At 41.4% G+C, this 24,358-nt stretch overlaps 1 protein-coding gene across 1 annotated transcript in view; it reads left to right on the top strand.

Annotated features, from left to right (window-relative positions):
- LOC139751996 (CD109 antigen-like) overlaps nucleotides 1-24,358 on the top strand; it is a 364,823-nt gene that overhangs the window by 316,121 nt on the left and 24,344 nt on the right. The window contains exon 28 of the mRNA XM_071667757.1: nucleotides 20,007-20,203. Coding sequence (XP_071523858.1) covers nucleotides 20,007-20,203 — 197 coding nt within the window. The remainder of the gene's footprint in view (nucleotides 1-20,006; nucleotides 20,204-24,358) is intronic.

The raw sequence follows: 24,358 nt of genomic DNA, 5'->3' as shown, positions 1-24,358 counted from the left end.
TTGTATGGGTTTTCAGAAAAGAAGAGTGAATGTTGGGGTGAAGAGGGTGGTGAGAGTAAGTGAGCTTGGGAAGGAGACTTGTGTGAGGAAGTACCAGGAGAGACTGAGTACAGAATGGAAAAAGGTGAGAACAATGGAAGTAAGGGGAGTGGGGGAGGAATGGGATGTATTTAGGGAATCAATGATGGATTGCTCAAAAGATGCTTGTGGCATGAGAAGAGTGGGAGGTGGGTTGATTAGAAAGGGTAGTGAGTGGTGGGATGAAGAAGTAAGAGTATTAGTGAAAGAGAAAAGAGAGGCATTTGCACGATTTTTGCAGGGAAAAAATGCAATTGAGTGGGAGATGTATAAAAGAAAGAGACAGGAGGTCAAGAGAAAGGTGCAAGAGGTGAAAAAAAGGGCAAATGAGAGTTGGGGTGAGAGAGTATCATTAAATTTTAGGGAGAATAAAAAGATGTTCTGGAAGGAGGTAAATAAAGTGCGTAAGACAAGGGAGCAAATGGGAACTTCAGTGAAGGGCGCAAATGGGGAGGTGATAACAAGTAGTGGTGATGTGAGAAGGAGATGGAGTGAGTATTTTGAAGGTTTGTTGAATGTGTTTGATGATAGAGTGGCAGATATAGGGTGTTTTGGTCGAGGTGGTGTGCAAAGTGCGAGGGTTAAGGAAAATGAGTTGGTAAACAGAGAAGAGGTAGTAAAAGCTTTGCGGAAGATGAAAGCCGGCAAGGCAGCAGGTTTGGATGGTATTGCAGTGGAATTTATTAAAAAAGGGGGTGACTGTATTGTTGACTGGTTGGTAAGGTTATTTAATGTATGTATGACTCATGGTGAGGTGCCTGAGGATTGGCGGAATGCGTGCATAGTGCCATTGTACAAAGGCAAAGGGGATAAGAGTGAGTGCTCAAATTACAGAGGTATAAGTTTGTTGAGTATTCCTGGTAAATTATATGGGAGGGTATTGATTGAGAGGGTGAAGGCATGTACAGAGCATCAGATTGGGGAAGAGCAGTGTGGTTTCAGAAGTGGTAGAGGATGTGTGGATCAGGTGTTTGCTTTGAAGAATGTATGTGAGAAATACTTAGAAAAGCAAATGGATTTGTATGTAGCATTTATGGATCTGGAGAAGGCATATGATAGAGTTGATAGAGATGCTCTGTGGAAGGTATTAAGAATATATGGTGTGGGAGGAAAGTTGTTAGAAGCAGTGAAAAGTTTTTATCGAGGATGTAAGGCATGTGTACGTGTAGGAAGAGAGGAAAGTGATTGGTTCTCAGTGAATGTAGGTTTGCGGCAGGGGTGTGTGATGTCTCCATGGTTGTTTAATTTGTTTATGGATGGGGTTGTTAGGGAGGTGAATGCAAGAGTTTTGGAAAGAGGGGCACGTATGAAGTCAGTTGGGGATGAGAGAGCTTGGGAAGTGAGTCAGTTGTTGTTCACTGATGATACAGCGCTGGTGGCTGATTCATGTGAGAAACTGCAGAAGCTGGTGACTGAGTTTGGTAAAGTGTGTGAAAGAAGAAAGTTAAGAGTAAATGTGAATAAGAGCAAGGTTATTAGGTACAGTAGGGTTGAGGGTCAATTCAATTGGGAGGTGAGTTTGAATGGAGAAAAACTGGAGGAAATGAAGTGTTTTAGATATCTGGGAGTGGATCTGGCAGCGGATGGAACCATGGAAGCGGAAGTGGATCATAGTGTGAGGGAGGGGGCGAAAATTCTGGGAGCCTTGAAGAATGTGTGGAAGTCGAGAACATTATCTCGGAAAGCAAAAATGGGTATGTTTGAAGGAATAGTGTTTCCAACAATGTTGTATGGTTGCGAGGCGTGGACTATGGATAGAGTTGTGCGCAGGAGGATGGATGTGCTGGAAATGAGATGTTTGAGGACAATGTGTGGTGTGAGGTGGTTTGATCGAGTAAGTAACGTAAGGGTAAGAGAGATGTGTGGAAATAAAATGAGCGTGGTTGAGAGAGCAGAAGAGGGTGTTTTGAAATGGTTTGGTCACATGGAGAGAATGAGTGAGGAAAGATTGACCAAGAGGATATATGTGTCGGAGGTGGAGGGAACAAGGAGAAGAGGGAGACCAAATTGGAGGTGGAAAGATGGAGTGAAAAAGATTTTGTGTGATCGGGGCCTGAACATGCAGGAGGGTGAAAGGAGGGCAAAGAATAGAGTGAATTAGAGCGATTTGGTATACCGGGGTTGATGTGCTGTCAGTGGCTTGAATCAAGGCATGTGTATGGGGGTGGGTTGGGCCATTTCTGTTTTCTGTTTCCTTGCGCTACCTCGCAAACGCGGGAGACAGCGACAAAGAAAAAAAAAAAATATATATATATATATATATATATATATATATATATATATATATATATATATATATATATATATATATAGGCAGATATAGGGTGTTTTGGTCGAGGTGGTGTGCAAAGTGAGAGGGTTAGGGAAAATGATTTGGTAAACAGAGAAGAGGTAGTAAAAGCTTTGCGGAAGATGAAAGCCGGCAAGGCAGCAGGTTTGGATGGTATTGCAGTGGAATTTATTAAAAAAAAGGGGGTGACTGTATTGTTGACTGGTTGGTAAGGTTATTTAACGTATGTATGACTCACGGTGAGGTGCCTGAGGATTGGCGGAATGCGTGCATAGTGCCATTGTACAAAGGCAAAGGGGATAAGAGTGAGTGCTCAAATTACAGAGGTATAAGTTTGTTGAGTATTCCTGGTAAATTATATGGGAGGGTATTGATTGAGAGGGTGAAGGCATGTACAGAGCATCAGATTGGGGAAGAGCAGTGTGGTTTCAGAAGTGGTAGAGGATGTGTGGATCAGGTGTTTGCTTTGAAGAATGTATGTGAGAAATACTTAGAAAAGCAAATGGATTTGTATGTAGCATTTATGGATCTGGAGAAGGCATATGATAGAGTTGATAGAGATGCTCTGTGGAAGGTATTAAGAATATATGGTGTGGGAGGAAAGTTGTTAGAAGCAGTGAAAAGTTTTTATCGAGGATGTAAGGCATGTGTACGTGTAGGAAGAGAGGAAAGTGATTGGTTCTCAGTGAAGGTAGGTTTGCGGCAGGGGTGTGTGATGTCTCCATGGTTGTTTAATTTGTTTATGGATGGGGTTGTTAGGGAGGTGAATGCAAGAGTTTTGGAAAGAGGGGCAAGTATGAAGTCTTTTGGGGATGAGAGAGCTTGGGAAGTGAGTCAGTTGTTGTTCGCTGATGATACAGCGCTGGTGGCTGATTCATGTGAGAAACTGCAGAAGCTGGTGACTGAGTTTGGTAAAGTGTGTGAAAGAAGAAAGTTAAGAGTAAATGTGAATAAGAGCAAGGTTATTAGGTACAGTAGGGTTGAGGGTCAAATCAATTGGGAGGTGAGTTTGAATGGAGAAAAACTGGAGGAAGTGAAGTGTTTTAGATATCTGGGAGTGGATCTGGCAGCGGATGGAACCATGGAATCGGAAGTGGATCATAGGGTGGGGGAGGGGGCGAAAATTCTGGGAGCCTTGAAGAATGTGTGGAAGTCGAGAACATTATCTCGGAAAGCAAAAATGGGTATGTTTGAAGGAATAGTGTTTCCAACAATGTTGTATGGTTGCGAGGCGTGGGCTATGGATAGAGTTGTGCGCAGGAGGATGGATGTGCTGGAAATGAGATGTTTGAGGACAATGTGTGGTGTGAGGTGGTTTGATTGAGTAAGTAACGTAAGGGTAAGAGAGATGTGTGGAAATAGAAAGAGCGTGGTTGAGAGAGCAGAAGAGGGTGTTTTGAAATGGTTTGGGCACATGGAGAGAATGAGTGAGGAAAGATTGACCAAGAGGATATATGTGTCAGAGGTGGAGGGAACGAAGAGAAGTGGGAGACCAAATTGGAGGTGGAAAGATAGAGTGAAAAAGATTTTGAGTGATCGGGGCCTGAACATGCAGGAGGGTGAAAGGCAGGCAAGGAATAGAGTGAATTGGAACGATGTGGTATACCGGGGTCCCACGTGCTGTCAGTGGATTGAATCAGAGCATGGGAAGCGTCTGGGGTAAACCATGGAATGTTGTGTGGGGCGTGGATGTGGAAAGGGAGCTGTGGTTTCGGTGCATTATTGCATGACAGCTAGAGACTGAGTGTGAACGAATGGGGCCTTTGTTGACTTTTCCTAGCACTACCATGCTCACATGAGGGGGAGGGGGATGTTATTCCATGTGTGGCAAGGTGGCGATGGGAATGAATAAAGGCAGACAGTGTGAATTGTGTGCATGTGTATATATGTATGTGTCTGTGTGTGTATATATATGTGTACATTGAGATGTATGGGTATGTATATTTGCGTGTGTGGACGTGTATGTATATACATGTGTATGGGGGTGGGTTGGGCCATTTCTTTCGTCTGTTTCCTTGCGCTACCTCGCAAACATGGGAGACAGCAACAGAGCAAAATAGATATAAAATATTGGAAAGAATCACAATTTTGCTCTTGATCAAGATATTCCTATGAGTCCATGGGGAAAACGAAACACGACAAGCTCCCAAGTGCAACCCCAAGCAACAATCACACCATCAGGGGAGACACAAGAGAGAAACAGTCAGCTGACACACATCAAAGAGACCCCGGTATACCACATCGATCCAATTCACTCTATTCCTTGCCCGCCTTTTACCCTTCTGCATGTTCAGGCCCCGATCACTCAAAATCTTTTTCACTCCATCTTTCCACCTCCAATTTGGTCTCCCACTTCTCCTCATTCCCTCCACCTGCGACACATATATCCTCTTGGTCAATCTTTCCTCACTCATTCTCTCTATGCGCCCAAACCATTTCAAAACACCCTCTTCTGCTCTCTCAACCATGCTCTTTTTATTTCCACACATCTCTCTTACCCTTACATTACTTACTCGATCAAACCACCTCACACCACACATTGTCCTCAAACATCTCATTTCCAGCACATCCACCCTCCTGCGCACAACTCTATCCATAGCCCCATATATATATATATATTTTTTTTTAAACTATTCGCTATTTCCCGCGATAGCGAGGTAGCGTTAAGAACAGAGGACTGGGCCTTTGAGGGAATATCCTCACCTGGCCCTCTTCTCTGTTCCTTCTTTTGGAATAAAAAAAAAAAAACGAGAGGGGAGGATTTCCAGCCCCCCGCTCCCTTCCCTTTTAGTCGCCTTCTACGACACGCAGGGAATATGTGGGAAGTATTCTTTCTCCCCTATCCCCAGGGAAATATATATATATATATATATATATATATATATATATATATATATATATATAAAGTGTGTGGTAAAGTGTGTGAAAGAAGAAAGTTAAGAGTAAATATGAATAAGAGCAAGGTAATTAGGTACAGTAGGGTTGAGGGTCAAGTCAATTGGGAGGTAAGTTTGAATGGAGAAAAACTGGATGAAGCAAAGTGTTTTAGATATCTGGGAGTAGATCTGGCAGCGGATGGAACCATGGAAGCGGAAGTGGATCATAGGGTGGGGGAGGGGGCGAAAATCCTGGGAGCCTTGAAGAATGTGTGGAAATCGAGAACATTATCTCGGAAAGCAAAAATGGGTATGTTTGAAGGAATAGTGGTTCCAACAATGTTGTATGGTTGTGAGGCGTGGGCTATGGATAGAGTTGTGCGCAGGAGGATGGATGTGCTGGAAATGAGATGTTTGAGGACAATGTGTGGTGTGAGGTGGTTTGATCGAGTAAGTAACGTAAGGGTAAGAGAGATGTGTGGAAATAAAAAGAGCGTGGTTGAGAGAGCAGAAGAGGGTGTTTTGAAATGGTTTGGGCACATGGAGAGAATGAGTGAGGAAAGATTGACCAAGAGGATATATGTGTCGGAGGTGGAGGGAATGAGGAGAAGTGGGAGACCAAATTGGAGGTGGAAAGATGGAGTGAAAAAGATTTTATGTGATCGGGGCCTGAACATGCAGGAGGGTGAAAGGAGGGAAAGGAATAGAGTGAATTGGATCGATGTGGTATACCGGGGTTGACGTGCTGTCAGTGGATTGAATCAGGGCATGTGAAGCGTCTGGGGTAAACCATGGAAAGCTGTGTAGGTATGTATATTTGCCTGTGTGGACGTATGTATATACATGTGTATGGGGGTGGGCTGGGCCATTTCTTTCGTCTGTTTCCTTGCGCTACCTCGCAAATGCGGGAGACAGCGACAAAGCAAAATATATGTATATATATATATATATATATATATATATATATATATATATATATATATATATATATATATATATAAATTTTAGGGAGAATAAAAAGATGTTCTGGAAGGAGGTAAATAAAGTGCATAAGACAAGGGAGCAAATGGGAACTTCAGTGAAGGGCGCTAATGGGGAGGTGATAACAAGTAGTGGTGATGTGAGAAGGAGATGGAGTGAGTATTTTGAAGGTTTGTTGAATGTGTTTGATGATAGAGTGGCAGATATAGGGTGTTTTGGTCGAGGTGGTGTGCAAAGTGAGAGGGTTAGGGAAAATGATTTGGTAAACAGAGAAGAGGTAGTAAAAGCTTTGCGGAAGATGAAAGCCGGCAAGGCAGCAGGTTTGGATGGTATTGCAGTGGAAGCTATTAAAAAAGGGGGTGACTTGTATTGTTGACTGGTTGGGAAGGTTATTTAATGTATGTATGACTCATAGTGAGGTGCCTGAGGATTGGCGGAATGCGTGCATAGTGCCATTGTACAAAGGCAAAGGGGATAAGAGTGAGTGCTCAAATTACAGAGGTATAAGTTTGTTGAGTATTCCTGGTAAATTATATGGGAGGGTATTGATTGAGAGGGTGAAGGCATGTACAGAGCATCAGATTGGGGAAGAGCAGTGTGGTTTCAGAAGTGGTAGAGGATGTGTGGATCAGGTGTTTTCTTTGAAGAATGTATGTGAGAAATACTTAGAAAAGCAAATGGATTTGTATGTAGCATTTATGGATCTGGAGAAGGCATATGATAGAGTTGATAGAGATGCTCTGTGGAAGGTATTAAGTATATATGGTGTGGGAGGCAAGTTGTTAGAAGCAGTGAAAAGTTTTTATCGAGGATGTAAGGCATGTGTACATGTAGGAAGAGAGGAAAGTGATTGGTTCTCAGTGAATGTAGGTTTGCGGCAGGGGTGTGTGATGTCTCCAGGGTTGTTTGATTTGTTTGTGGATGGGGTCGTTAGGGAGGTGAATGCAATAGTTTTCGAAAGAGTGGCAAGTATGAAGTCTGTTGTGGATGAGAGATCTTGGGAAGTGAGTCAGTTGTTGTTTGCTGATGATACAGCGCTGGTGGCTGATTCATGTGAGAAACTGCAGAAGCTGGTGACTGAGTTTGGTAAAGTGTGTGGAAGAAGAAAGTTAAGAGTAAATGTGAATAAGAGCAAGGTTATTAGGTACAGTAGGGATGAGGGTCAAGTCAATTGGGAGGTAAGTTTGAATGGAGAAAAACTGGAGGAAGTAAAGTGTTTTAGATATCTGGGAGTGGATCTGGCAGCGGATGGAACCATGGAAGCGGAAGTGAATCATAGTGTGGGGGAGGGGGCAAAAATCTTGGGAGCCTTGAAGAATGTGTGGAAGTCGAGAACATTATCTCGGAAAGCAAAAATGGGTATGTTTGAAGGAATAGTGGTCCCAACAATGTTGTATGGTTGCGAGGCGTGGGCTATGGATAGAGTTGTGCGCAGGAAGGTGGATGTGCTGCAAATGAGATGTTTGAGGACAATGTGTGGTGTGAGGTGGTTTGATCGAGTAAGTAATGTAAGGGTAAGAGAGATGTGTGGAAATAAAAAGAGCGTGGTTGAGAGAGCAGAAGAGGGTGTTTTGAAATGGTTTGGGCACATGGAGAGAATGAGTGAGGAAAGATTGACCAAGAGGATATATGTGTCGGAGGTGGTGGGAACGAGGAGAAGTGGGAGACCAAATTGGAGGTGGAAAGATGGAGTGAAAAAGATTTTGAGTGATTGGGGCCTGAACATGCAGGAGGGTGAAAGGCGGGCAAGGAATAGAGTGAATTGGATCGATGTGGTATTCCGGGGTTGACGTGTTGTCAGTGGATTGAATCAGGGCATGTGAAGCGTCTTGGGTAAACCATGGAAAGTTGTGTGGGGCCTGGATGTGGAAAGGGAGCTGTGGTTTCGGGCATTATTGCATGACAGCTAGAGACTGGGTGTGTATGAATGGGGCCTTTGTTGTCTTTTCCTAGCACTATCTCGCACACATGAGGGGGGAGGGGGATGGTATTCCATTTGTGGCAAGGTGGCGATGGGAATGAATAAAGGCAGACAGTGTGAATTGTGTGCATGGGTATATATGTAGGTGTCTGTGTTTGTATATATATGTGTACATTGAGATGTATAGGTATGTATATTTGCGTGTGTGGACGTGTATGTATATACGTGTGTATGGGGTTGGGTTGGGCCATTTCTTTTGTCTGTTTCCTTGCGCTACCTCGCAAACGCAGGAGACAGCGACAAAGCAAAATACGATAAATAAATAAATATATATATATATATATATATATATATATATATATATATATATATATATATATATATATATATATATATTATCCCTGGGGATAGGGGAGAAAGAATACTTCCCACGTATTCCCTGCGTGTCGTAGAAGGTGACTAAAAGGGGAGGGAGTGGGGGGCTGGAAATCCTCCCCTCTCGTTTTTTTTAATTTTCCAAAAGAAGGAACAGAGAAGGGGGCCAGGTGAGGGTATTCCCTCAAAGGCCCAGTCCTCTGTTCTTAACGCTACCTCGCTAATGCGGGTAATGGCGAATAGTTTGAAAGAAAGAAATTATATATATATATATATATATATATATATATATATATATATATATATATATATATATATATATATATATATATTTTGGGAGCCTTGAAAAATGTGTGGAAGTCGAGAACATTATCTCGGAAAGCAAAAATGGGTATGTTTGAGGGAATAGTGGTTCCAACAATGTTGTATGGTTGCGAGGCGTGGGCTATGGATAGAGATGTGCGCAGGAGGATGGATGTGCTGGAAATGAGATGTTTGAGGACAATGTGTGGTGTGAGGTGGTTTGATCGAGTAAGTAACGTAAGGGTAAGAGAGAGGTGTGGAAATAAAAAGAGCGTGGTTGAGAGAGCAGAAGAGGGTGTTTTGAAATGGTTTGGGCACATGGAGAGAATGAGTGAGGAGAGATTGACCAAGAGGATATATGTGTCGGAGGTGGAGGGAACGAGGAGAAGAGGGAGACCAAATTGGAGGTGGAAAGATGGAGTGAAAAAGATTTTGTGTGATCGGGGCCTGAACATGCAGGAGGGTGAAAGGAGGGCAAGAAATAGAGTGAATTGGAGTCATGTGGTATACAGGGGTTGACGTGCTGTCAGTGGATTGAAGAAAAGGCATTGAAGCGTCTGGGGTAAACCATGGAAAGCTGTGTAGGTATGTATATTTGCGTGTGTGACGTGTGAATGTAACATGTGTATGGGGGGGGGTTGGGCCTTTTCTTTCGTCTTTTTTCCTTTTTGCGCAAACCGCAAACGCGGGAAAACAGCGACAAAGTATAAAAAAAAAAAAAAAAAAAAAAAAAAAAAAAAAAATATATATATATATATAATAAAATATATATTTATATATAATATATAAATATATAATATATATATTTTATATATATATATATAATATATAAAATAAAATTTGTGCTAAAAATACAGAGGTATAAGTTTGTTGAGTATTCCTGGTAAAAAATAGGGGAGGGTATTGATTGAGGGGGTTTAAAGGCATTACAGAGAAATCAGATTGGGGAAGGGAGCAGTGTGGTTTCAGAAGTGGTAGAGGATGTGTGGATCAGGGTTTGTTTTGAAGAAGTATGTGAGAAATACTTAGAAAAGCAAATGGATTTGTATGTAGCATTTATGGATCTGGAGAAGGCATATGATAGAGTTGATAGAGATGCTCTGTGGAAGGTATTAAGAATATATGGTGTGGGAGGCAAGTTGTTAGAAGCAGTGAAAAGTTTTTATCGAGGATGTAAGGCATGTGTACGTGTAGGAAGAGAGGAAAGTGATTGGTTCTCAGTGAATGTAGGTTTGCGGCTGGGGTGTGTGATGTCTCCATGGTTGTTTAATTTGTTTATGGATGGGGTTGTTAGGGAGGTGAATGCAAGAGTTTTGGAAAGAGGGGCAAGTATGAAGTCTGTTGGGGATGAGAGAGCTTGGGAAGTGAGTCAGTTGTTGTTCACTGATGATACAGCGCTGGTGGCTGATTCATGTGAGAAACTGCAGAAGCTGGTGACTGAGTTTGGTAAAGTGTGTGAAAGAAGAAAGTTAAGAGTAAATGTGAATAAGAGCAAGGTTATTAGGTACAGTAGGGTTGAGGGTCAATTCAATTGGGAGGTGAGTTTGAATGGAGAAAAACTGGAGGAAGTGAAGTGTTTTAGATATCTGGGAGTGGATCTGGCAGCGGATGGAACCATGGAAGCGGAAGTGGATCATAGTGTGAGGGAGGGGGCGAAAATTCTGGGAGCCTTGAAGAATGTGTGGAAGTCGAGAACATTATCTCGGAAAGCAAAAATGGGTATGTTTGAAGGAATAGTGTTTCCAACAATGTTGTATGGTTGCGAGGCGTGGGACTATGGATAGAGTTGTGCGCAGGAGGATGGATGTGCTGGAAATGAGATGTTTGAGGACAATGTGTGGTGTGAGGTGGTTTGATCGAGTAAGTAACGTAAGGGTAAGAGAGATGTGTGGAAATAAAAAGAGCGTGGTTGAGAGAGCAGAAGAGGGTGTTTTGAAATGGTTTGGTCACATGGAGAGAATGAGTGAGGAAAGATTGACCAAGAGGATATATGTGTCGGAGGTGGAGGGAACAAGGAGAAGAGGGAGACCAAATTGGAGGTGGAAAGATGGAGTGAAAAAGATTTTGTGTGATCGGGGCCTGAACATGCAGGAGGGTGAAAGGAGGGCAAAGAATAGAGTGAATTAGAGCGATGTGGTATACCGGGGTTGATGTGCTGTCAGTGGCTTGAATCAAGGCATGTGTATGGGGGTGGGTTGGGCCATTTCTTTCGTCTGTTTCCTTGCGCTACCTCGCAAACGCGGGAGACAGCGACAAAGCAAAAAAAAATATATATATATATATATATATATATATATATATATATATATATATATATATATATATATATATAGGCAGATATAGGGTGTTTTGGTCGAGGTGGTGTGCAAAGTGAGAGGGTTAGGGAAAATGATTTGGTAAACAGAGAAGAGGTAGTAAAAGCTTTGCGGAAGATGAAAGCCGGCAAGGCAGCAGGTTTGGATGGTATTGCAGTGGAATTTATTAAAAAAAGGGGGTGACTGTATTGTTGACTGGTTGGTAAGGTTATTTAACGTATGTATGACTCACGGTGAGGTGCCTGAGGATTGGCGGAATGCGTGCATAGTGCCATTGTACAAAGGCAAAGGGGATAAGAGTGAATGCTCAAATTACAGAGGTATAAGTTTGTTGAGTATTCCTGGTAAATTATATGGGAGGGTATTGATTGAGAGGGTGAAGGCATGTACAGAGCATCAGATTGGGGAAGAGCAGTGTGGTTTCAGAAGTGGTAGAGGATGTGTGGATCAGGTGTTTGCTTTGAAGAATGTATGTGAGAAATACTTAGAAAAGCAAATGGATTTGTATGTAGCATTTATGGATCTGGAGAAGGCATATGATAGAGTTGATAGAGATGCTCTGTGGAAGGTATTAAGAATATATGGTGTGGGAGGAAAGTTGTTAGAAGCAGTGAAAAGTTTTTATCGAGGATGTAAGGCATGTGTACGTGTAGGAAGAGAGGAAAGTGATTGGTTCTCAGTGAAGGTAGGTTTGCGGCAGGGGTGTGTGATGTCTCCATGGTTGTTTAATTTGTTTATGGATGGGGTTGTTAGGGAGGTGAATGCAAGAGTTTTGGAAAGAGGGGCAAGTATGAAGTCTTTTGGGGATGAGAGAGCTTGGGAAGTGAGTCAGTTGTTGTTCGCTGATGATACAGCGCTGGTGGCTGATTCATGTGAGAAACTGCAGAAGCTGGTGACTGAGTTTGGTAAAGTGTGTGAAAGAAGAAAGTTAAGAGTAAATGTGAATAAGAGCAAGGTTATTAGGTACAGTAGGGTTGAGGGTCAAGTCAATTGGGAGGTGAGTTTGAATGGAGAAAAACTGGAGGAAGTGAAGTGTTTTAGATATCTGGGAGTGGATCTGGCAGCGGATGGAACCATGGAAGCGGAAGTGGATCATAGGGTGGGGGAGGGGGCGAAAATTCTGGGAGCCTTGAAGAATGTGTGGAAGTCGAGAACATTATCTCGGAAAGCAAAAATGGGTATGTTTGAAGGAATAGTGTTTCCAACAATGTTGTATGGTTGCGAGGCGTGGGCTATGGATAGAGTTGTGCGCAGGAGGATGGATGTGCTGGAAATGAGATGTTTGAGGACAATGTGTGGTGTGAGGTGGTTTGATTGAGTAAGTAACGTAAGGGTAAGAGAGATGTGTGGAAATAAAAAGAGCGTGGTTGAGAGAGCAGAAGAGGGTGTTTTGAAATGGTTTGGGCACATGGAGTGAATGAGTGAGGAAAGATTGACCAAGAGGATATATGTGTCGGAGGTGGAGGGAACGAGGAGAAGAGGGAGACCAAATTGGAGGTGGAAAGATGGAGTGAAAAAGATTTTGTGTGATCGGGGCCTGAACATGCAGGAGGGTGAAAGGAGGGCAAGGAATAGAGTGAATTGGAACGATGTGGTATACCAGGGTTGACGTGCTGTCAGTGGATTGAATCAGGGCATGTGAAGTGTCTGGGGTAAACCATGGAAAACTGTGTAGGTATGTATATTTGCGTGTGTGGAGGTATGTATATACATGTGTATGGGGGTGGGTTTGGCCATTTCTTTCATCTGTTTCCTTGCGCTACCTCGCAAACGCGGGAGACAGCGGCAAAAAAAAAAAATATATATATATATATATATATATATATATATATATATATATATATATATATATATATATATATATATATATATTCTTTTCTTTTCTTTTAAACTATTCGCCATTTCCCTGCATTAGCGAGGTAGCGTTAGGAACAGAGGACTTGGCCTTTTTTGGAATATACTCACCTGGCCCCCTCTGTTCCTTCTTTTGGAAAATTAAAAAAAAAAAAAAAAACGAGAGGGGAGGATTTCCAGCCCCCCGCTCCCTTCCCTCTTAGTCGCCTTCTACGACACGCAGGGAATACGTGGGAAGTATTCTTAATCCCCTATCCCCAGGGATATATATATATATATATATATATATATATATATATATATATATATATATATATATATATATATACATATATATATAATCCTGGGAGCCATGAAGAATGTGTGGAAGTCGAGAACATTATCACGGAAAGCAAAAATGGGTATGTTTGAAGGAATAGTGTTTCCAACAATGTTGTATGGTTGCGAGGCATGGGCTATGGATAGAGTTGTGTGCAGGAGGGTGGATGTTCTGGAAATGAGATGTTTGAGGACAATATGTGGTGTGAGGTGGTTGATCGAGTAAGTAATGTAAGGGTAAGAGAGATGTGTGGAAATAAAAAGAGTGTGGTTGAGAGAGCAGAAGAGGGTGTTTTGAAATGGTTTGGGCACATGGAGAGAATGAGTGAGGAAAGATTGACCAAGAGGATATATGTGTCAGAGGTGGAGGGAACGAAGAGAAGTGGGAGACCAAATTGGAGGTGGAAAGATAAAGTGAAAAAGATTTTGAGTGATCGGGGCCTGAACATGCAGGAGGGTGAAAGGCAGGCAAGGAATAGAGTGAATTGGAACGATGTGGTATACCGGGGTCAACGTGCTGTCAGTGGATTGAATCAGAGCATGGGAAGCGTCTGGGGTAAACCATGGAATGTTGTGTGGGGCCTGGATGTGGAAAGGGAGCTGTGGTTTCGGTGCATTATTGCATGACAGCTAGAGACTGAGTGTGAACGAATGGGGCCTTTGTTGACTTTTCCTAGCACTACCATGCTCACATGAGGGGGAGGGGGATGTTATTCCATGTTTGGCAAGGTGGCGATGGGAATGAATAAAGGCAGACAGTGTGAATTGTGTGCATGTGTATATATGTATGTGTCTGTGTGTGTATATATATGTGTACATTGAGATGTATGGGTATGTATATTTGCGTGTGTGGACGTGTATGTATATACATGTGTATGGGGGTGGGTTGGGCCATTTCTTTCGTCTGTTTCCTTGCGCTACCTCGCAAACATGGGAGACAGCAACAGAGCAAAATAAATATAAAATATTGGAAAGAATCACAATTTTGCTCTTGATCAAGATATTCCTATGAGTCCATGGGGAAAACGAAACACGACAAGCTCCCAAGTGCAACCCCAAGCAACAATCACACCATCAGGGGAGACACAAGAGAGAAACAGTCAGCTGACACACATCAAAGAGACCCCGGTATACCACATCGATCCAATTCACTCTATTCCTTGCCCGCCTTTTACCCTTCTGCATGTTCAGGCCCCGATCACTCAAAATCTTTTTCACTCCATCTTTCCACCTCCAATTTGGTCTCCCACTTCTCCTCATTCCCTCCACCTGCGACACATATATCCTCTTGGTCAATCTTTCCTCACTCATTCTCTCCATGCGCCCAAACCATTTCAAAACACCCTCTTCTGCTCTCTCAACCATGCTCTTTTTATTTCCACACATCTCTCTTACCCTTACATTACTTACTCGATCAAACCACCTCACACCACACATTGTCCTCAAACATCTCATTTCCAGCACATCCACCCTCCTGCACACAACTCTATCCATAGCCCCATATATATGTATATATATATATATTTTTTTTTAAACTATTCGCTATTTCCCGCGATAGCGAGGTAGCGTTAAGAACAGAGGACTGGGCCTTTGAGGGAATATCCTCACCTGGCCCTCTTCTCTGTTCCTTCTTTTGGAATAAAAAAAAAAAACGAGAGGGGAGGATTTCCAGCCCCCCGCTCCCTTCCCTTTTAGTCGCCTTCTACGACACGCAGGGAATATGTGGGAAGTATTCTTTCTCCCCTATCCCCAGGGAAATATATATATATATATATATATATATATATATATATATATATATATATATATATAAAGTGTTGTGTGGTAAAGTGTGTGAAAGAAGAAAGTTAAGAGTAAATGTGAATAAGAGCAAGGTAATTAGGTACAGTAGGGTTGAGGGTCAAGTCAATTGGGAGGTAAGTTTGAATGGAGAAAAACTGGATGAAGCAAAGTGTTTTAGATATCTGGGAGTAGATCTGGCAGCGGATGGAACCATGGAAGCGGAAGTGGATCATAGGGTGGGGGAGGGGGCGAAAATCCTGGGAGCCTTGAAGAATGTGTGGAAATCGAGAACATTATCTCGGAAAGCAAAAATGGGTATGTTTGAGGAATAGTGGTTCCAACAATGTTGTATGGTTGCGAGGCGTGGGCTATGGATAGAGATGTGCGCAGGAGGATGGATGTGCTGGAAATGAGATGTTTGAGGACAATGTGTGGTGTGAGGTGGTTTGATCGAGTAAGTAACGTAAGGGTAAGAGAGATGTGTGGAAATAAAAAGAGCGTGGTTGAGAGAGCAGAAGAGGGTGTTTTGAAATGGTTTGGGCACATGGAGAGAATGAGTGAGGAGAGATTGACCAAGAGGATATATGTGTCGGAGGTGGAGGGAACGAGGAGAAGAGGGAGACCAAATTGGAGGTGGAAAGATGGAGTGAAAAAGATTTTGTGTGATCGGGGCCTGAACATGCAGGAGGGTGAAAGGAGGGCAAGAATAGAGTGAATTGGAGTCGATGTGGTATACAGGGGTTGACGTGCTGTCAGTGGATTGAATCAGGGCATGTGAAGCGTCTGGGGTAAACCATGGAAAGCTGTGTAGGTATGTATATTTGCGTGTGTGGACGTATGTATATACATGTGTATGATGGTGGGCTGGGCCATTTCTTTCGTCTGTTTCCTTGCGCTACCTCGCAAAGGCGGGAGACAGCGACAAAGCAAAATATATGTATATATATATATATATATATATATATATATATATATATATATATATATATATATATATATATATATAAATTTTAGGGAGAATAAAAAGATGTTCTGGAAGGAGGTAAATAAAGTGCATAAGACAAGGGAGCAAATGGGAACTTCAGTGAAGGGCGCTAATGGGGAGGTGATAACAAGTAGTGGTGATGTGAGAAGGAGATGGAGTGAGTATTTTGAAGGTTTGTTGAATGTGTTTGATGATAGAGTGGCAGATATAGGGTGTTTTGGTCGAGGTGGTGTGCAAAGTGAGAGGGTTAGGGAAAATGATTTGGTAAACAGAGAAGAGGTAGTAAAAGCTTTGCGGAAGATGAAAGCCGGCAAGGCAGCAGGTTTGGATGGTATTGCAGTGGAAGCTATTAAAAAAGGGGGTGACTTGTATTGTTGACTGGTTGGGAAGGTTATTTAATGTATGTATGACTCATAGTGAGGTGCCTGAGGATTGGCGGAATGCGTGCATAGTGCCATTGTACAAAGGCAAAGGGGATAAGAGTGAGTGCTCAAATTACAGAGGTATAAGTTTGTTGAGTATTCCTGGTAAATTATATGGGAGGGTATTGATTGAGAGGGTGAAGGCATGTACAGAGCATCAGATTGGGGAAGAGCAGTGTGGTTTCAGAAGTGGTAGAGGATGTGTGGATCAGGTGTTTGCTTTGAAGAATGTATGTGAGAAATACTTAGAAAAGCAAATGGATTTGTATGTAGCATTTATGGATCTGGAGAAGGCATATGATAGAGTTGATAGAGATGCTCTGTGGAAGGTATTAAGAATATATGGTGTGGGAGGCAAGTTGTTAGAAGCAGTGAAAAGTTTTTATCAAGGATGTAAGGCATGTGTACGTGTAGGAAGAGAGGAAAGTGATTGGTTCTCAGTGAATGTAGGTTTGCGGCAGGGGTGTGTGATGTCTCCATGGTTGTTTAATTTGTTTATGGATGGGGTTGTTAGGGAGGTAAATGCAAGAGTTTTGTAAAGAGGGGCAAGTATGATGTCTGTTGGGGATGAGAGAGCTTGGGAAGTGAGTCAGTTGTTGTTCGCTGATGATACAGAGCTGGTGGCTGATTCATGTGAGAAACTGCAGAAGCTGGTGACTGAGTTTGGTAAAGTGTGTGGAAGAAGAAAGTTAAGAGTAAATGTGAATAAGAGCAAGGTTATTAGGTACAGTAGGGTTGAGGGTCAAGTCAATTGGGAGGTGAGTTTGAATGGAGAAAAACTGGAGGAAGTGAAGTGTTTTAGATATCTGGGAGTGGATCTGGCAGCGGATGGAACCATGGAAGCGGAAGTGGATCATAGGGTGGGGGAGGGGGCGAAAATTCTGGGAGCCTTGAAGAATGTGTGGAAGTCGAGAACATTATCTCGGAAAGCAAAAATGGGTATGTTTGAAGGAATAGTGGTTCCAACAATGTTGTATGGTTGCGAGGCGTGGGCTATGGATAGAGTTGTGCGCAGGAGGATGGATGTGCTGGAAATGAGATGTTTGAGGATAATGTGTGGTGTGAGGTGGTTTGATCGAGTGAGTAACGTAAGGGTAAGAGAGATGTGTGGAAATAAAAAGAGCGTGGTTGAGAGAGCAGAAGAGGGTGTTCTGAAGTGGTTTGGGCACATGGAGAGGATGAGTGAGGAAAGATTGACCAAGAGGATATATGTGTCGGAGGTGGAGGGAGCAAGGAGAAGAGGGAGACCAAATTGGAGGTGGAAAGATGGAGTGAAAAAGATTTTGTGTGATCGGGGCCTGAACATGCAGGAGGGTGAAAGGAGGGCAAGGAATAGAGTGAATTGGAGCGATGTGGTAAACCGGGGTTGACGTGCTGTCTGTGGATTGAATCAAGGCATGTGAAGCGTCTTGGGTAAACCATGGAAAGCTGTGTAGGTATGTATATTTGCGTGTGTGGACGTATGTATATACATGTGTATGGGGGGGGTGGGGCCATTTCTCTCGTCTGTTTCCTTGCGCTACCTCGCAAACGCGGGAGACCGACAAAGTATAAAAAAAAAAATATATATATATATATATATATATATATATATATATATATATATATATATATATATATATATAAGATATACATAAGTATACGTATGTAAGTAGGAGAGATGGCCAGAGAGCGTTATTGGATTACGTGTTAATTGACAGGCGTGCGAAAGAGAGACTTTTGGATGTTAATGTGCTGAGAGGTGTAACTGGAGGGATGTCTGATCATTATCTTGTGGAGGCTAAGGTGAAGATTTGTATGGGTTTTCAGAAAAGAAGAGTGAATGTTGGGGTGAAGAGGGTGGTGAGAGTAAGTGAGCTTGGGAAGGAGACCTGTGTGAGGAAGTACCAGGAGAGACTGAGTACAGAATGGAAAAAGGTGAGAACAATGGAAGTAAGGGGAGTGGGGGAGGAATGGGATGTATTTAGGGAATCAGTGATGGATTGCGCAAAAGATGCTTGTGGCATGAGAAGAGTGGGAGGTGGGTTGATTAGAAAGGGTAGTGAGTGGTGGGATGAAGAAGTAAGAGTATTAGTGAAAGAGAAGAGAGAGGCATTTGGACGATTTTTGCAGGGAAAAAATGCAATTGTGTGGGAGATGTATAAAAGAAAGAGACAGGAGGTCAAGAGAAAGGTGCAAGAGGTGAAAAAAAGGGCAAATGAGAGTTGGGGTGAGAGAGTATCATTAAATTTTAGGGAGAATAAAAAGATTTTCTGGAAAGAGGTAAATAAAGTGCGTAAGACAAGGGAGCAAATGGGAACTTCAGTGAAGGGCGCAAATGGGGAGGTGATAACAAGTAGTGGTGATGTGAGAAGGAGATGGAGTGAGTATTTTGAAGGTTTGTTGAATATATATATATATATATATATATATATATATATATATATATATATATATATATATATATCTTTCTTTCTTTCTTTCTTTTAAACTATCCGCCATTTCCCGCATTAGCGAGGTAGCACTAAGAACAGAGGACTGGGCCTTTGTGGAATATCCTCACCTGGCCCCCCCTCTGTTCCTTCTTTTGGAAAAAAAAAAAAAAAAAAAAACGAGAGGGGAGGATTTTCAGCCTCCTGCTCCCTCCCCTTTTAGTCGCCTTCTACGACACGCAGGAAATACGTGGGAAGTATTCTTCATCCCCTATCCCCAGGGATATATATACATATATATATATATATATATATATATATATATATATATATTTTTTCTTTTTTCTTTTAAACTATTCGCCATTTCCCGCGTTAGCAAGGTAGCGTTAAGAACAGAGGACCGGGCCTTTTTTGGAATATCCTCACTTGGCCCCCTCTGTTCCTTCTTTTGGGAAAAAAAAAAAAAAACACGAGAGGGGAGGATTTCCAGCCCCCCGCTCCCTCCCCTTTTAGTCGCCTTCTACGACACACAGGGAATACGTGGGAAGTATTCTTAATCCCCTATCCCCAGGGATAATATATATATATATATATATATATGTATATATATATATATATATATATATATATATATATATATATATATATATATGTGTGTCTGTGTCTGTGTCTGTGTGTGTGTGTGTGTGTGTGTGTGTATTTTTCATACACATTTCCTGCACAAGAGAAGTAACATCAGAAACAGATGATTGAGCCTTCTAGGGAAAATCCTCGCTTGGCCTTGTTCTCTGTTCCTTCTTTTGAAAAATAAAACTGGAGGACATGATTTTCATCCCACTGGTCCCACCTCTTTTAGTCACCTTTTATGACATGCAGGGAATATGTGAGAAGTATTCTTTCTTCCCTATCCCCAGGTGTTTCTGCAACTCCACTCCACCAAAGCACGGTTAATGTCTTTTTTTAGACCCTTGTTTCTGTAATGTGATACTGTGCCTCTAAGAACAGTTGAAGAACCCGAAGTACGAAGAAGTACAGCCCAACATCCGTTTGGTTGGTTATGAACCTTTAATAACTTGTTTTTTCCATTTGTCATAGATTCAAAACGTCTGGGGACTGGTGAATATTGTGGCAAATGGAGCTGGACAGGCCATTCTTCAGCTTGATGTGAGCTATGGTATTGACTGGACTGACTTAAAGAAACTTCCTCCGGTCGAGGCATTTGAACTATCAGTGACAGAGGACTTCTCAAAATTTGGAAACAAGTCTCATTGTAATATTGAAATTTGTGCCAGGTAATATTTATTATATGATCTGAATATTTACTCATCATTTTCCTTTTACACACTATCTCAGACTTAGACATCAGCTTCTGATCCTTTTCATTATAATTATCATTATTGATATTGTAAGATAAGTGATTAAGAGTATGGTCAGATGTTTTGCAGATGATGCAAGAGTAAGTAAAACAACAGAGAATGTGGAAGATCAAAAAACTTCAGAGACCTAGGTAATATGTACAGATGGGCTGATGATAACTAATTAGGATATAAAGAAGAGAAATTTCAAAATGTTATCCTTGAGACAGCTAGCATTATTGTGATGCCTACTTACAGAGGACCTGCAGGAATAAAGAGTAAATTAAAGGTCAGAAATAGGGATTAGTAAATATCAGCGAAAAACTTGAATTTTAGAATCACAATGAAAAGATAAAATTTTAAAGCCAAATATAATGAATGGAATGATACTGAGAACACTTGTAATAAGAGACAGACACTTGCTATTGAAAACATTTAATGTAAGAACACTGCTGCATTGTGTGGTCACCAAGGAAACAAACTGAATTAAACAAGACAGAGAAATTCAGGTATTTTCACCCTTTACTTTTAACTGTATTACTATATATTTTCATGATGATCTGATCATCTCCTATGCAGTCTGTATAACCAGCCATTGTATCTTTTAGCAGTTTCTTTACACCACATATTATTTTTATATCTTCATCCTTTTCTCTGTCTGTCCTTATATCAACACTGTGCAATTCTCCCATTTTTCTTACTCTTATTTTGTGCATAATGCTGATCATTATGAACTGGGGTTCCTGGTCCGTATATCATAGTTTATACAAAGCATTGATCCATCCTTGTATGAAGTATTGCTTTCACATCAGAAATGTTTCTACTTCTGCATCCTTTCATGATAGAATAGAGTTAAAAGCTGTCCAGCTCATAAACTTTCTTAATCTAACTTCAAAACTTGACACACTTGTCCTTCACTGCAATGTTGGTTCACTTTCTCTCTTCCCTTCTTCATAACTACTTTCCCTTGTCTCTTCTTCCATTTCATTAACCTGTTTATATTTCAATTAAGACCTGGCATTGACATGGACTTTTGTTCATGACTGAGCTCTCCAGTGAAAAAAAAAAAGCTCCACTCAGAGTTTTTGCTCATTTTATGCTTAAATGTTTTCTGTTCATCAGGGCTTTCATTGTAACTCCATGTTTCTCTGTTTTTTGACTCTGTTCTCATCATTGGCTAAACTTTTCCACAACTTCTGGTTTTTTCCTATACAGGCTGGTGTATCACATTTTTATCTCTCAAGTATTCCAAAAATCAGTTAGTTACTCTTTTCACATTCATTTTCAACATCCTCATCTCATATACATCACTGGAGCAGCCAGAGTTTTGGCTAGCTCTCCATCTTATTTAACTAACAGTACACTGTCATCTAAATTCAGCAACTTTGGCAACGTCCAGTCTGTTTCTCTGTGAAAAGATATAGCATTGCCTCCCCACCTCATTTTCATCTGACTTAATGTTCTTTTCAGAAAAACATCAGATGATCAGTGGTGATATCAAGCACCCTTGATACACTCCCACATTTTTTCATATTCATACAACCACAAGATCTTTGCACATCATATAGTCAAAATTTTCCCTTAGAGCTTATTATACAACTCTGGGAGAATGCAGGTGACAAAATAAGAAATTAGTAAGAGATGGAGAGAACTGATAGGAATTAATGGTGAAAGAGACATGGAAGGAGATGTGGTATGGACAGGAATGAGTGAAAATTATCAGGAAGAAGAAAAGAGGGATGTGCAATGCTGCTATCACCAAGAGTATGGGAGGGTGCTACAGAGCATGGATGGAATGGATCAAGAATTGTGTGGGTGAAAGGAAAGATTGGGATTGTGAAGTAAGCATGGGCATGTGTATATGCACTTGTGAATATGAAGACTGTACGAAGTGAGGATGAAATGAAGCTTTTCTGGAGAAATTTGAATGACTGTGTAAATGGTTTTGAGAATGAGAGAAACATGGTCACATTGGGAGATATTAATAGAGAAATGGGTTTTGATGAAATTCATTAGATTGTTGGTAAATGAGGAGTGCCTGAAATAAATGAGAATGTAAGTTATCTTGTGGGTATTTGTGCTGAGACGGGTTTATTCCTTGCAAACACCTTTTTTAAGCACAAGATAGTCCACAGCTATTCATGGATGAGGAATGATGGAAGAGAAGAGCAAAAGGCTTTGATTAACTATGTGGCAGTGGATGAAAGATTGAGAAAGGCTGTGCTGGATGCTAGAGTCATGAAAGGATTCTTTGGAGACTTTGATCATTTCACAATGCTTGTGGGGATGAGGATCAGGGAGAAGTGCAGGTATGGTGTAAGGAAGACTGTAGAGGTAAAAGTGTTGGCATGCGAGAAAATGAATCAGAAAAAATGAAGGAAGGAGTATGAAAGGAAGGTAGCTGAAAGCTTAGATGAAGTGTAGGGAATGTAGGAATGCAGTCATGTGTGAATGAGATGTTTAAGATTTAAGATGTTTAGAAAAATAATTTAAAGGTTGTAGAATCAGTAGTTGGTTACAGGTATTGAGATACAGGAATAAAAAGGGCAATGCATGGTGGACAGAAGAGATTAGAAATGCCATGGAAGATAAGGAAAGGGCATGTGGTAGATTGCTTGGTAGGAATGTGCCAGTGGAAGGTCAGCAAAGGAAGAGGGGAGAATGCAAAATATGTAAGTGGACTGTTAAGAAGCTGGTAGAGGAAAGCAAAGAAAGAGTGGACGAAGATTTTGGAAGTTACGTGGAAAGTTTTGGGATAATAAGAAACCATACTGGAAGGAGGTGAAAAAGGAAAGGGGTGGGCATTAGAGTGAAAATATTGATGTGAGAAGTAAGGAAGGGGAGTTGGTGAATCGAAAGTGAAAGGAAGATGGAAAGATGGAAAGAGCATTTTGAAGAACTGATGAATCTGGGAGACGGGTAGGTAGCAGTTGTTACATGCATGAGTATGGAGGATGGAAGGAAAAGGATACAAATGCAAGGGCCTGTAGCAAAAAGGGAGGTAAGAAGGCAACAATGAGGCTGAAGGTAGGAAAGACTCCTGGAGTGAATGGGATGACAGTTGAAATGCTGAAGTATGGAGGAGACAGTGTGATAGAGTGGATGCATCTCACATGTAATTTGGCATGGAAGCAGAGGGTTGTGCCTGAGGATTGGGTGAAAGCTATTATTGTTCCTTTATTCAAAGGAAAAAGTGCTGAGAATGAATGTAGCAACTATAGGGGAATATGTCTGTTAGGTATACCTAGAAAAGTGTTTGCAAGAATATTGATTGACAGAATGATGGAAGTGACTGAATGCAAAATAAGTGAAGAACAAAGGGGTTTTAGGAAAGGTAGGGGATGTGTGGATCAGATTTTTGTAGTAAAGATGACCATGGAAAAGTATTTGATGAAAGGTGAGAAGCTGTATGTAGCTTTTATGGATCTGGAGAAAGCATATGACAGAGTTGAATGGAATGCTTTGTGGAATGTGTTTAGGATATATGGTATAGGGGGACAACTGTTGGATGGTGTGAAATCCCTCTGTTGAGGAGCAAATGCATTTGTAAGAGTGGATGGAGAACTGAGCAAAAGTTTTAGGATATATGTAGGTATGAGGTAGGGCTGTGTGATGTCAGTATGGCTTTTTGATATATATATGTATGGATAGAGTGATAAGAGAGATGAAAACAAAACTAAGGAAAAAGGGGTGCAAAGTTGGAATGTGGTGGTGAGATATGTTGATTAATGGGAGGCTTGTTTGCAGATGATACTGTTGCTGAGAGTGAAGAGGAGTTGCAGAAGGTTGTAAGTGTGTTTTATAATGTGTGTAAGTATAGGAAATTGAAGGTAAATGCTAGTAAAAGTAAAGTGATGGTGTTTGAAAGGAAACAGTGAAAGTATAGGTTTTGTAAAACCATATAGAGTGAAGGAAGAAAGTGTACTGAAGAAAGTGTGCTGTGAATATGGGGAGGGGGAAAGACCAGAAGAAGTTAGAGAATTTAAGTATCTTGAAGCTGTCTTAGGTAAGTGTGATGACATGGAAGGGGAGGCAAGGGAGAACGCAGTACAGGGTAGAAGACTCATTGTGTCCCTTAATAGAATAATGAAA

The sequence above is a fragment of the Panulirus ornatus genome, chromosome 12, assembly GCF_036320965.1.
Source record: "Panulirus ornatus isolate Po-2019 chromosome 12, ASM3632096v1, whole genome shotgun sequence".
NCBI classification, from domain to species: domain Eukaryota; kingdom Metazoa; phylum Arthropoda; class Malacostraca; order Decapoda; family Palinuridae; genus Panulirus; species Panulirus ornatus.
The sequence above is the reverse complement of the archived record's forward strand: the minus strand, read 5'-3'. Positions and strand labels throughout refer to the sequence as shown.